The sequence below is a fragment of the Leptonychotes weddellii genome, chromosome X (genome assembly GCF_054177405.1).
Source record: "Leptonychotes weddellii isolate Sample4059 chromosome X, ASM5417740v2, whole genome shotgun sequence".
In the NCBI taxonomy this organism is placed as follows: Eukaryota; Metazoa; Chordata; class Mammalia; order Carnivora; family Phocidae; genus Leptonychotes; species Leptonychotes weddellii.
In genome coordinates this window covers 23,027,596-23,042,685 of record NC_138385.1, presented here as the reverse complement: position 1 = coordinate 23,042,685, position 15,090 = coordinate 23,027,596, and the positions used below count along the sequence as shown (strand labels likewise).

Here is a 15,090-nt window from a genome sequence, read left to right as displayed (position 1 = left end):
TCCATGATTCATTGTTTGTGCATAACACCCAGTGCTCCATGCAGAATGTGCCCTCCTCAATACCCACCACCAGGCTAACCCATCCTCCCACCCCCCTCCCCTCTAGAACCCTCAGTTTGTTTTTCAGAGTCCATCGTCTCTCATGGTTCGTCTACCCCTCCGATTTCCCCCGCTTCATTCTTCCCCTCCCGCTACCTTCAGAGAGAGAGAGCTTGAGCAGGGGGAAGGACAGAGAGAGAGAATCTCAAGCAGACTCTACGCCCAGCACAGAGCCTAACGCAGGGCCCGATCTCACGACTCTGAGATCACAACCTGAGCCAAAATCAAGAGTTGGACACTTAGCCAACTGAGCCACCAGGTGCCCCTTGTCTTTTTGATAAAAGCCATTCTAACCTAACCAGTGTGAGGTGATATCTTATTGCGGTTTCAATTGCATTTCCCTAACAATCTGATGCTGAACATCTTTTCATGTGCCTGTTGTCCATCTGTATTCTTTGAAAAAATGTCTATTCAGATTCTCTGCTCATTTTTTAATCAGATTGTTTGTTTTCATTGGTGGTGAGTTGTATGAGTTCTTTATATATTTTGGATATTAATGCCTTGTTGGCTATATGATTTGCAAAAATCTTTTTCCATTCAATAGGTTGCCTTTTCATTTTGATGATGGTTACTTTCACTGTGCAAAAGCTTTTTAGTTTGTTGTAATCCCATTTTTTAATTTTTGCTTTTGTTTCTTTATTATTTTTTTTTTCTATCAGACCTTGTGTGGTTGAGGATCAGAAAGCTTGCCTGTTCTGTTTTTTCCAGACATTAAGCAAATCTACTCCGGATGGTCTTCTAAATTTCCTCTCAGCTGACAATGTAAACCAAGTTTACTTTCACTCAACAACACTATCTATCTGGGTGTATCTCTATGGTGCCCTCTCAGCTTATGATGAGGAGACTAGAGGAGAATGTAATTCACCAGCAAGGAGAGAAAGTTCATAATGAAGACTAGGATGAAAAAGAAAAATGGAAAGGCAGGATTACACGCACCGCCCATTTCAGAGCCAACTTTAAACTTGACAAGTAGTTTGTCAGTAGTTGCCACTTCGAGGGGGATATTTGGGTCTTAGGAATACCTCAGGCTGCCAAACAATACCTCCTGCTTACTATTGTCTACAATTTCTCCATTAGAGTTTGCCCCTTTACTTTCAGGCTTTGACTCTACTTTAAAACATAAATCTTTCATGGAAGAGGTCACAATTAAGCTTTAATCTGTCACGGGCAGTCTAGTATGAGTAAAGGGGTTGGTGTGGAGGGAGGATTTGTACTGGGAAAGAGGAAAAGGACATAGAACTGGGACATGGAAGGGGGGGCACCTTCTGTTCACTGACTCCCAAATTAGCTAAGTTCCCATCCTAATAATGCAGCTGCAAGGAAGAGAAGATTTGCAGAGGGTCAGTTCTTAATTAAAGGGAAACTTAAACAAACACAATTATGAGGCATGAAGACCTCAGGGAAATCTTAATTCGCTAAGGGTAAATTGGGCTGGGCGTGGGTGAATATTTGTTTTTATCCTGTTCCATAAAATCCACAGACTGACATCCATATGCAAACACAGAGGGGTTCTTGATCTTCCCATCCTGAGCTCCTCATACACAAAAGAGTTTCTGCATTAACATCTCAAATGTAGACAATCACTATATTGATTTTGGTGGAAACCAAATGTGTTTAAATCAAGTTAAAACAAAACAGACAACAACAAAATGACAAAATGTAGATTCAAATGGTCTATCGGAATCTTTCCATGAATTCTTTTTAAAGAAAAGTACATTTTTGGGGCGCCTGGCTGGCTCAGTCGATTAAGCATCTGACTTTTGATTTCGGCTCAGGTCATGATCTCAGGGTCGTGAGATGGAGCCCCATGTGCTCTGTGCTCCGTGGGAGCCTACTTGAGGAGTCTCCCTCTCCCTCTGCCCCTCCCCCCACCATGCTCTCTAAATAAATAAATAAATAAATAAATAAATAAATAAATAAATCTTAAAAGAAAAGTACGTTTGTAATATGAATAAACATACCCTGAAGTATTGGGTTTGAGTTCAGATCTTTGAATATCAGGTTTCTTAGATATGACAAAACATAACCCAAAATAACTGAATTGGGCTTCTCACCTTTCTCTTTCCTCTGCCTCTATTTTTCTGCTCTTCACTTGTATCTCAGAAACCATCTTCATATTCCATATGTAGCTTCCCCCATTCACTTACTTTGCCAAAATATACTAGAAAAATTTACCTGAAATTCCATGGAGACCAAAGAAGCTGTGAGAAATGAGGAGAGTGGTTCACATAAGTTTTGGGTTTAAAGCTCAGGTGAACACTAAAATAAGAGCAGAAGAGAAATTTTCATTTGCTCTTTCTATCTCACGTAATTTTTTGATGAACAAGAATATTAATTTCATAAAATGTTAAACTTCTGTTCATTAAAACATGTCACAGACAACATTAAATGTCAAATAAACTGAATTAAAATATATGTGACATATAGTACAGACACTTAATATCATTAATATATTAAGACTGTTATGAATCAATAAGAAAGCCATCAAGGCGCCTGGCTGGCTCAGTCAGTAAAGCATGCGACTCTTGACCTCAGGGTCATGAGTTCGAGCCACACGTTGGGCATAGAGCCTACTTAAAAAAAATAATAAAAATAATTTTAAAAAGAAAAAAAGAACACCATTAATATCACAGTAGAAATCTGAACAAAGGAAATAAACAGGAAATTATCAAAAGAAGGAATAAACATGGACACAAAAATTTTTTTAAATCATTAACTTTACTAACAATCAAAGAAATGCTAATAAGAAAGGGAATATTTTTATATCTCCCTATCAAATGGTCACATGTCTTATTCAGTGCTAACAAAAGGGCAGAGAGACAAGTACTCTTGTATTCTGCTGATGGGGACATAAAGTGGTACAACCTTTCTGGAGGGCAATTTGGCAATATGTATGAAAAGCCTTAAAAATGTCCATAAATGTTTGACCTGATATTACTACTTCTAGACGTTTATCCTGTGTAAATAATTAGAGATGCTATATGAATGTTGTTATCACAGCATTATTTGTAATAGGGAGAGATTAGAAACAATTGAAATTTTCATATTGGGGAATGATTAAATAAATATGTCTAAGGGATGGAATATTATGTAGCCATTAAAATCATGTCTGAAAACATTTAATAACATAAAGCGATGTTCAAGATATAATGTTAGCTTTTTATTTTTTTAAGATTTTTTATGTATTTATTTGATAGAAAGAGAGCACAAACAGAGGGAAAGCAGAGGGAGAGGGAGAAGCAGGCCCCCCGCTGAGCAGGGGGCCCGATGCGGGGCCTGATTGGGATCATGACCTGAGCCGAAGGCAGCCGCTTAAACAACTGAGCCACCCAGGCGCCCCAATGGTAGCTTTTTAAAGATAAGACACAGGGGCACCTGGGTGGCTCAGTCGTTAACCGGCTGCCTTCGGCTCAGGTCATGATCCCAGGGTCCTGGGATCGAGCCCTGCATCGGGCTCCCTGCTCAGCGGAGAGCCTGCTTTTCCCTCTCCCACTCCCCCTGCTTGTGTTCCCTCTCTCGCTGTCTCTCTCTCCATCAAATAAATAAATAAATAAATAAAATCTTTTAAAAAATAAAAAATAAAGACAAGACACAAATAGTACAGTCTATTTTACTAAAAAAAAGTGCATGCGGTATATTTATATAAAATAAAATGGAAAGAATACATCAAATATTAACAGTGGTTATCCTTAAGGAACAGTCACTTATACTTGTATTTTATTTTTGATACTTTTTGTGTCTTTTCAAATGTCCAAAATGAGCACATATTAGTTTTATACTTAGAAAGAAAAACACAGATGCTACCTCAGAAGAACAAAGACATTTGTAAAGTGCTTTGAACACATTAGGGTCTGCTTCCCACATACTCAATGTTCCCAGATTCCTCATCTACCACAGGAAGAAGCAATTCATAACCCTGGCCTGAGCCTTCCCCTCTCGCCTTTGTACGTTTGTTTGCTTATTTCTGGAGGGTATATATCTCTTCTTGGATCATGCTTTTCTCACCCAGAACCTTTCCACCAGTCATGAAGGATACTAAGAAGAAACCTGATTCTGGGGCACCTGGGTGTCTCAGTAAGTTAAGCATCCAACTCTTGATTTCAGCTCAGGTCATTATCTCATGGACCTAAGATCAAGCCCTACATTGGGCTCCTCGCTTAGTGTGGAGTCTGCTTGTCCCTCTCCCTCCCCCGACTTGTTCTCTTTCTCTCTCTCAAATAAATAAATAAATAAATAAATAAATAAATAAATAAATAAATAAATAAATAAATAAATTAAAATCTTTAAAAAAAAAGGAAAGAAATCTGCTTCCACATACCTCACTGTATTGGGTAACCATTAGGATAGGTCAACAGTTCTCAACCCTGGTTGTACATGAGGATCACCCGGGGAATTTAAAATAAAATAAAACAAAGCCTGGATCCAGGGTGAGGCTTGGGTATCCATTTTTTTAAAGCTTCCAAAGTGATTATAACGTGCAGCCAGAGTCGAGAGCCACAGAGGTAAGTAAAGATGCAGAAAAATAGAGTAATGCTTCCTTCAGCTGAAATCAGTTGAGTAACAGGCAGGATGGACACTGACCCCACACTCGACCGGCCTTGGAGATACCCACCAGCTACCAGCTGTTCATTTGTTAAATGCTGTAGCCTGAGGATCATAAAGCACATCACCAACTTTCAGAGCCATCATGTAAATGACCTCATGAGATAGGCAGACCCCAAAACAATGCTCAACATTCTTTTCCTTTCCTTCCAAACTGGCTTGTGTGAAGGCCACTGTTAAGATGCAACTGTGTTAGCTGGAGGGGTAACACATTAAAGCCATGGGCCATCCTTACACTGGCACCTGGAAAAGGACAGAGTGCTGAGAGAATGGGACAGAGGACGGGCAAGTTTATCGTTCTTCTGTTTTTAGATCAAATACTAAATTTGTTCAGCATGGAGCAGTTTTTCATTTCGTTTGTATAGTGAACAAAATCCTGACCTTCTTTCCCCTGTGAAAATGATTTTGACAATTGTAGATTTATTTTTGTATCTGCTGCCATCCCTGCCATGAGGTCAACGCAATAGTCACAGATTGAATTCCCTGGGAGCAGCTTCTGAGATGGAAATCAGCATGCTAAAGTTTCTCGGGGAGTATCTTCACTACCAACACTTGTGGAAGAAAAAGAAGGAAGCTGGTTTGGGCAGAAGGAGGAGCTGGGCTGTGGTGCTGTCCTAACAAGGCCTCCGCCTACCCTTCAGGGAGCTCTGAAGTTGGGAGGGCCCTTTAGAGTTATCCCATCTGGGGAGAAGGGGTTGGGCCTTTATACCCTGTAACAAGCGGTCACTGGATGCAGGCTGTTCTGGGTCGGGGGCATGACTTGAAGCTAGGCAGCTTTCTTCAGCCAACAACCTTTCCAGAAGCTGAAGGAATAAGCCCTTCGGTGCTGAAGGGGTATCTGGTGGTACAGCACAGCATCCCTACACTCGCCTTTCCCACAATGGCTTCCTTGTTTAGCAAGAGTAGCCCAGTGACCAGTCCAGTAGGATTGAGCTGGTCATAGGTGGGGCCCGGTTCTTCATCCATAGTCACCTAGCTGTGCCTCTGCTGTCCTGCTCCTGCATTATCTTGGTTGAAGGCAGACGACAATCCATCATTCGCCCGGTTACCTATGTGGTAACTCCCAGTCTTTAAAACGAGGAAGAAGGGGCGCCTGGGTGGCTCAGTCGTTAAGCGTCTGCCTTCAGCTCAGGTCATGATCCCAGGGTCCTGGGATCGAGGCCCGCATCGGGCTCCCTGTTCAGTGGAAAGTTTGCTTCTCTCTCTCTCTCTCCCTTTCCCTCTCCCTCTCCTTCTCCCCATCACTCATTCTCTCTCTCTCTCTCTCAAATAAATAAATAAAATCCTTTTTAAAAAATAAAATGAGGAAGAAAAAGAAGGTGGACAGCAACAGGGGTCTGGAATCAAGATGAGAGAATTTGCTGCTCAAACGGAAGTAGCTTTCAGTTGGGCATGCTAAAGCTCACACAGAGTGGAGGACAATTCTAAAGCTGCTAAAACAGCAGGCTTATTTTTACAAAGGTGCTTTGTTAAGCACCTCACCTCCTACAAGCACCAACGCCTGCCTTGGCTCTGCCTCCAGAGACGAACTTTTTTTTTTTTCCCCACCCTCAAACTCGTTACTCTCTTCGGGCAGCTGCAACGGGGAACAGTCAAACCGTCATAAATTAGGTACAAAAACAAATAAGAGCTTGGGGGGGTTACTCATGGATATGTACTAAATTGAGGTGATCATGGCCCCCAGGGCTGTCAAGTACGTGGCCATGTGCTCTGGCAGCCACCTGGAGACTCTGCAAGTGGAAGACCCCGCCCTATGCAGCCACAGTGCTGACTTACGAGCAAGGCTCATCGCTCAGGAGGCCCCAGAGGCCAGCTCATTAAAAACTCAGGGGCTTTCCCAATTTTTGAATAGGTAAGACACTCACATGATTCAAAGACCAAAAGTACACAAAGATCTATAAAATCAGTGTTTATTAAGAGGCCGCTCATTGACGGCCGCGGGCAGCGCACAGAGCTGCGCTCACCTGTCACCTGTGTCTTCCAGCAGCTTATGCTCGGAGAGGCCAGCATGAGTCATATTTTTTCATCTTTATTGTTTTTGTACTTACAGAAAATAATACCTGCTTCTCGTAAAATAGTCCAACATTCCGTAAATAAGGGGTGGTGCAAGTAGAAGTTCTTGGGAATCCTAAACCTCAGAGATAACCACTCCCACCTCCTTTGCATTCTTTCGACACATATACAAATAGGTGGGGCTTTTCTTTACAAAAATAGAATTATAGTGTAAGTGCTATTCTCAGCTTCTTTTCTCCATAAAATTTTGGCAGAAGTCCTTTCTTCTATTATCTAGAGATTGGGCCATCTTTTTTACAGCAGCATAGCATTCCAAGCGTCTCTACTAGAATTTATCCAGTTTTATTTGGAATTTTTAAACGCCTGTCATACAGTTCTTCCAACCAGCTCCTTTATTGTTTGGAACTGATTTCCCTTGCATTTAAGTCTACTCGTCTCTGGAGAAATGAATGAGAGGTCAGTTAGGGAAGCTTCATGGGGGAGGAGAGTCATCCACAAAGGTCTATAGGTAGCAGAAAAAGAGACACATCAGGTATAGTTGCCTTGAGCAGGTAACAATGAGAGTACTGGGTAAATGTGCAAAACCATCTTCCAGATTTGAGCTAATGTAAAAATGGGGAAGAAGTACAGACTGGTATGGGGTGAGCGATTAAAGAGAGGGAGACAGAAGCAGGTTGGAATGAACAAATTTTGATACATGGTGAGTCATTACATAGCAAAGCTTTTCTGGAGAGAACCGACATGCTTTAGTTGAATCCAAGGGTGGTGTCAATTAACAGTATAATGTGGCAATTTAAAAATATTAGCAATCCTGGGGCACCTGGCTGGCTCAGTCGGTTGAGCGTCTGCCTTCAGCTCAGGTCATGATCACAGGGTCCTGGGATTGAGTCCCACATCGGGCTCCCTGCTCAGCGGGGAGCCTGCTTCTCCCTCTCCCACTCCCCCTGCTTGTGCTCTCTGGCTGGTGCTCTCTCTCTCTCAAATAAATAAATAAAATCCTTAAAAAATCTTTTTAAATAAATAAATAAAAATATTAGCAACCCTAGGCTGCCAAAATAACAGCCCAAATCAAAGCGGGCAATAATCCCATTGTCATCCGCACTGGTCAGATCACATCTGATTTATCCAGGTCAATAAAATATTGACAAATATCCATAAGAGAGAGACAGAACAGTGAGGGAAATTATCATCATGTTATAAAAGTAACTGTTGTAGTATTGGGACATCTTTAGTCTGAAGAAAAGAAAAATAAGGGGAGATATGTTAACTGTCATGAAAAAATGTGGACTGTCATACAGAAAAGAGATTAAACTTGTCCGTCACCCCAAGTGGTGGAATAGGACTAGCAAATAGAAATGATAAGAATATAGATTTTGACGGGGTGCCTGAGTAGCTCAGTCATTTAAGCATCTGCCTTCGGCTCAGGTCATGATCCTGGGGTCCTGGGATCAAGTCCCGCATCAGGCTCCTAGCTTAGCAGGGAGCCTGCTTCTCCCTCTCCTCTCTGCTCGTGTTCTCTCTTGCTATCTCTCTCTCTCTCTCTTTCAAATAGATAAAATCATTTTAAAAAAATGTAGATTTTGACTCAATACACAAAAAAAATTGTCTTTTGTTAAAGGGTCTTTTAAACATATCAGAGCCTCCCCGATGTCATTTCCTTTCCATTATTATTCAGCCAATAATACATTCTTCATAAATAGTACAGAAGTAAAATTCAAACTAGTCCTTGCTGAATTTCATAAATTTTTAATTAGTAGGATTCAAAATAATGAGACCTTATTGTACACTGCTTAAGAAAGATTTTCAAATACTTTAATCTCCTTCTTCCTGTTTATTTCTTAATCCCGTGCTTTGGCCCACCGTGTGCCCTCAACTCCCACTGAAGCAGAGAGCACACAGAAAACCCACACGAAAATGTAAATCTGAGAAATAAATATGCGTGGTTGGTTTAAAAAGAGTAAGAATTAACATTTAAAGCAATGGTAATTTACTCTGATCTGTAATTTTGAGCTCCTATGCTGAAATTGCTCATTTGGAAATTACCAAGTGCTTGGGTCTCATTTGCGATCTTCTTCCTGCATACACCCAGCACACAAAGGAGTCATAATGACTGGCTGAGTCACTGCTGCCATCTCCCTGACACGTGCTCTCCAAATGTCAATACATTTTCTATAGTGTAGTGATGAAGATTCCCAACCGTAGCTTGCTTACACTACAGGACGGGTCCTGGAATGTGTTCAAAGGGCACCATGATCTTCCTCTGTCCTCTACTGCTCCAGTGGCCAAATGGTCATGCCGCAGATCATTCTGGCTTTGCAAATCATTCCCATTACCCATTTCCATTAGTTATTGCCTAAATATAAATGGAAAACAATTTAAATTTATGGGAAGAAGGGAGCTGCTTTTGACCAGCTCCCAATAAGATGATGTCCGTACTTGATGAAATTATACTCAGATTACAGATTCCTACCAGAAGCAAAAATATAGACATGATATAATACTAGAGACGTAAGTACTTGAAAAGACCAGTGCATAGAAAACCCTGTGCTATTCTGTGGCTCATACTTTAAGATATACTGCTCTTCCCAACTTCTCAAACCCTACCTCCAAAAGGGTTACACAGAACTCAAGTATCACATCTTTTTTGTCTTTCCCATTCAGCATAGATCCAGGGTGTTAGTAGCTAATAGTTGTCAGATGTAAATAAACTAAAAAGGAACCAAGAATCCCTGGTAAATTTAATTTAAAAAGGGGAAGAACTGAGGAAGACTTAACATGATTGAACTTTTTCATAATGATGGGATCAAAGGACCAGTATGATATCTTTGTTAGAAACTGTCTTTGTCAGGTTTTCTTAGTTCTTTTACTTGGGAGACATAATTTATCTTGTTGGATAGTCATATCCATGTAAGAATCACCCATGTTATAAAGTTCTATCTCTACTGACGCTATGTCTCGTTCCAAACAATGTTTAGTGGAAGATGAAAGACGTGAGCTGCAATAGGAAACACTGAGGCCAGAAACAAGGAAAAGGCTTTGGCATTCATTCCATAGATGTTTTGATAATGCATGTCAATCAAAACGGTTAGGTACTATATAATTCAGCTGTGATTGCTTGCATCTGGGCTTGATTGAACACCCAGCCTGGTTTGTAGAATCTTCCTTTAAAGCAAGATAGAAGGTGCCTAGGTGGCTCAGTCGGTTAAGTGTCTGCCTTGGGCTCAGGTCATGATTCCGGGGTCCTGGGATTGAGCCCTACATCGGGCTCCCTGCTCAGCAGGAAGTCTGCTTCTCCCTCTCCCTCTGCCCCTCCTTCCTTTCTCAAATAAATAAATAAATAAAATCTTAAAAAAATTAGAGATGACGACTATCTGGATGGTTAAGTCTGGGGTCATGAGTAAGCCTGCTTTCCACAGGGATAAGATTCAAAGGGACCCAACGGACTGTAATAAAAACACCGTAGAACCTTTAATACCTACAGGAAGAGTTTAAAAAGAAAAACCTCATCGTCGCTGTTCTTCCTTCTTCCAGGATTTTCCATTCTCCAAGCGATTATGGAAGCAGCAGTGCAAAACAACTGGCAAGTGACAGCCAGGTCTGTGGGAAACATAAAAGACGTCCAAGAATTCCGGCGCATCATTGAAGAAATGGACAGGAGGCAGGAAAAGCGATACCTGATTGACTGCGAAGTCGAAAGGATTAACACAATTTTGGAACAGGTACGTTTGAGATTTATTCCAGCCCCAGCCAGCATGTTAAATCATCAACCTCAGGCAGCTCCCGTATCTGCTAATAAATTAAGTAGCCAACAGACTAGATGGGCCAACAGTTTTTGATAGTCTCTCTAATCTTTTTTCTTCCCCAGTGGCTGCAGGGAAAAAAAAAAAAAAAAACACAATCTAAGCTGTTGAAAATTGCATACCATGATTAATCTGGAAGTCTCTGCAATTTAATGCTAACTATCAGATAAACACACCCTTCCCCACCTCCGTTTCATAGATCACTGATTGCTTCAAAGTAATTCCCTTCCTTTTCTATACCTTCCTCCCAGCACCGACCAGACAAGGGATGAGGCAGGGCAGAAGGAAAGGGTTTTGTGTCAGGCGCGTACTTGCAGAGTGTCAAGGCAATCTTCCCTAGGTTCGAATTTGTGGATATTTTTGCAGAACAGCCCTCCGGTTCCAGAGAGAGACAGAATGTGTATACGTAATTTAGACCCTTTTGTAAGTACGATGGCATACGAGAAAAAAAAAAGTGTTTAGGGCTTTTAAAATGTGAACAAATTGAAAAAGAATTAGACTGAAGGAAAAATACAATTCAATGGGCCCAAATATATTCGTTCCTAAGCTCGGATATTTAAATTTAAGACTAAAAAATATTAGACGAAATGTTTCACCCTAAGCCAGATGGATACTCTGTTTGGATAAAGAGTCAAATTGAAATGCGGTGAAAGTTTATTATTTTCCTTAGAAGTCTCAATTTTCCAGTTAATAACAGAGTGCCTATGCTGCTATAAACAAAACTGTAGGGGAAACATTTCCATTCTAATTCGATCCCAGTGTACCTGGGGGCCAAAACAGCTTTGGAGATTGAAATTATAGTGAGCAGCCATTGCCTGGGAGAGCTGTTTTTATAGCAAATTAAATATTAACAATTTGTCAGATATGCCCCCATAAGAAGAGAATGCAAAAAAAAAAAAATAGGGAAGGGAAGGGAAGAGGAGGGGAAAGAAGGAGGGGAAAAGGGAGGGAGAAAAAAAGAGAGGAAGGAAGAGAGAAATCGCTGAGCCTGCATCGTGGAGATACAAAGCAGTCCCCTTCCTGAGAAAGGCATCACCTCTAGAGAAATCACATCTCACAGGAAATCTAGAGCATAGCCTGGCTAAATCAAATTTCCCAACTAACGTTCTCTTGAACTACCCAAATGATCCACCCCTCCCTTCTAAAAAAAAAAAAAAAAAAAACCTTTGATTTTCTTAGATCCTGAAAGTGAAGAATCAGGTCAGTGATTCTGGTGTATGTACTACATGCCCTCTAAAATTGTATACCAAAATAGCCTTTTAGTGGGTGACCTACTTAATAGCCTAAAGTGCAGGAACGTCCTCCTTGTTGTACTTTGTTTTCCTTCTTCTGTTATCAGGAACTTTGGCTTCTTGAGTATGTCACATTTGGTTAAGTCATCTGGGTTTTATAGGGTCTTACACTGGAGGCTGGGATTTTTCAGCATAATGTAATAGAAAACGCAGTGGGTAGAGATCTGAATTTTATGTAGCTATGGGGTCTTGGGCAATTAAAATACCTATGCTTCAGTTTTCTCATCTACATCATGGGGAAAATAAAACTTGCTCTATCTCACATGATTGGTATAATTGCTCCGAGAGACATAAACTGCTATAGAAAAAAAAAAAATAGTCATTATTACCTAACGCTTTCAGGAAAACTAAACTAACATTATTCAAAAGGCCCATTCTCTCTTTTCATGTATCACTTTTTATCTTCCTTTCTTCTATATGTACATTCACAGTATCCCTCAAAATACATACAATTTTTCAGGAAACATTGTTCAAAGAAAAGTTTTAGCAACATCCAGGTAAGGCTAAAGAGTTCATTTCACTTATTTTTTCTCCCTCTTTCAAAGAATTGTTATAGAACTACCAACTCATGATTGTTTACTCTGCCATTTAAGGAATTTCTCCTAGCCCATAAGTACTATGAGGTAGGGGCCACGTTTGTCTTGTTCACAGTTATATCTCCAGTGTCCAAGAAAGTACCTGGCACGTAGTGTTTGACGGATGGGTGGATGAATGGATGGACGGATGAATGAATGAATATTGAACCAGCACATTTTCAGTAAGTTTCGCTGTGATTTTGCAATGCTTCCATCGAGAGGCAAAAAAGTGCCTGCCGCCACATGATAAGATTATTAAAGCACACGTTTTCTAAAGGTTTAAGATAGTGGCTCTCTGCTCAAACCTATTCTGATGATATCATGAATTTGCCATAATTTTTTTATATATAAAAATAGATTTCTCATTAAACAAATTATTTAAATTAAGCAACAAATTCAACATGCTGTTTCTTTAGAGGAAACATTTGAAAAAAATGAATTGAATGCTAAGATACAGAGATGTCACTTTTCTCGTTGGTTCCTAACCATTCTTTTGACAAATTTATCCTAATTCACTATACAGATCCTGGTTAGAATGATGGCATTTATAATTCAAACAGTATCATGTTCTTATAAAAGACGCCCCTATCCTCCAAAGGTGTTTTCAACTTTGACTGAGGTTTTTTCATAAAAAGAAACTTCTATAGTCTCCCACAAAATGATACTTCATGCCACTGTCTGGGGTAGAAGAGCCTGTTACACCATTATAACGCTATTCCCTGCAGATTTGATTTTGGCATAAAGTTCATATTGTACTCTATATCCCATGGGTGTGAATGAAAAGACATCAATATGGTACGATTTTTAAAATATAAACAGGTCTTCAATACAGTGTTATATAGCATAACCTCCCCATTTCATGATATAGGTTCTAATTTCCCTGCGAATGTTCAAACACTTAGAGGGTAAATACGAATTCTTCTAACATTTCTCTCCAAAGCTCTTTTTTGAACTCTTTCCAACTCTCGGACTACAGCAGAAAAAAAAAGACTCAAAGGAGGTACTAATATCTCTCTTTAACAGTTCAACTCTGAGGAAAGCATTCCAAACTTACAGTTCTAAGAATTAACATAGAAAAAAGAGCTAGAGACAGATGAAAGAAACCATGAAAGATGGTCAGGGTTCACAGAGAATATTTAGAAACGGTAGATTTTTAATCTAAAAATGAAGAGCACTTTGTATAGGAAGATTTAGGTGTACTAGGCTGAATGAACCACTGACCCGACCTGATACAGCATTCCTATTACTGTATTCTGTTCATGAGGCCCTCCCATTGGTGGACAGCTGCCTTCATGCAATGACCAATCTAAACATTCACTTTTGAAAAGGTTGCCTCTCGTGGACCTACCTATTCGTGACAGAATAGATCCTCCACCCCCGTAGCATGTATCTGTGGACTGCTTTTGAAAGTCAGGCCCCATAACATGATATGGCTCTGTTGGACATTTAAAACTTATTTGGAGAGGCAGCAGAGCGGAGAATTTCAGAACCTGGACTTTGGAGCCAGTCGGTGTGGATTCTGTCACTAGCTGTGTGACCTGGGGCAAGTTACTCAACTCTCTGTGCCCCCATTTCCTGGTTGTAAAATGGGGATGGTAACTGTCCGTTAATGACCTAATATAGGCAAAGCTTTTAGAAGATGTCTGACACATAGTGTTTGGGTAGTGCTTTGGTGCTAAATGATGTGTTTTCGCATACATTATCTCATTTGAGCCTCACTATGGGAGGCAGGCAGGGCAGATGTGTTTATCCCAAATTAACAGATGATAAATGGACACTTAGAGACACTCCGATGATTTGTCCAAATGTGGTGCTCCACTCAATCCTAGTAAGTGGCAAAGCAGGGACAAACTCAGGTCTTCTGACTCCTAGTCCAGTGCTCTTGCCCCTACACTGACCCACCTTCATTAATTTCTAAGTCATTTATTAAATATTTAGTGAAAGCCAAATCCTAGATTAGGCTTGCTCATCAGGTTATGTTGTAAAAACACTTACAAAGCAATTGGAGAAGATCCAGAAAAGAGCAGCAAAAAATGATTAAAGCATTAGAAAACGGGCCCTATGAGGAAAGACTACATGGGGTTGAGGTTGTTTAGGCTGGTGAAAGAGAACCAAGAGGCAGTTTCATCACCATCCTCAAGTATAAAGAGGTATCATAAAGAAGGCACTGGCCAACTCACTCTGCCTGCCTGAGGACGGGACCAGAGCAAATGAGCTTAACTAGGATTAGAGAGTAGGCATTTAAAAGGACTCATTACAAGGAGTTGAGGCAATGTGGAGGTGAGGCCATTCCGGAGTAGTGAAAAGTTAAATCTAGAATAGTTTTAAGATTGTTTTCAAGAATAGACAAATATTCTTGAGTTAATCCTGTTTGTTGACAAGTAAATATCCTTATAGAAGATTTATTTTAATGAACAGATAAGGGTATTTCTTAAGTTGCCTCTCCATTGGATATCTAAAAGTTTGTCTCTTTAATTTAAAAACATCCCCCTTCGGGCTTTACCGTGTTTTTATTTTTTTCACAGATAATTCAAAGGGAAATCTCAGCGTAGCCCCTGTTTGAATTATGGCATATGCAAACTTGGTGGGGCCCAAACCAACATGTGGCAATGTGCTACTCTCAGGAAAAATACAGAATATATGATTTCCCCTGGAAATATTTCAGGCTAAAATCACCTCATTGTGGATGATGTGAAAGGAACACTTCTT

General features: G+C 40.3%; 1 protein-coding gene across 6 annotated transcripts in view; it reads left to right on the top strand.

The window, feature by feature from the left end:
* GRIA3 (glutamate ionotropic receptor AMPA type subunit 3) overlaps window positions 1–15,090 on the top strand; it is a 275,024-nt gene that overhangs the window by 123,795 nt on the left and 136,139 nt on the right. For all 6 annotated transcript variants that reach the window (XM_081808311.1, XM_081808310.1, XM_081808309.1 and 3 more), the window contains one exon: window positions 10,246–10,433. In XM_081808311.1, the coding sequence (XP_081664437.1) occupies window positions 10,246–10,433 (188 nt within the window). The remainder of the gene's footprint in view (window positions 1–10,245; window positions 10,434–15,090) is intronic.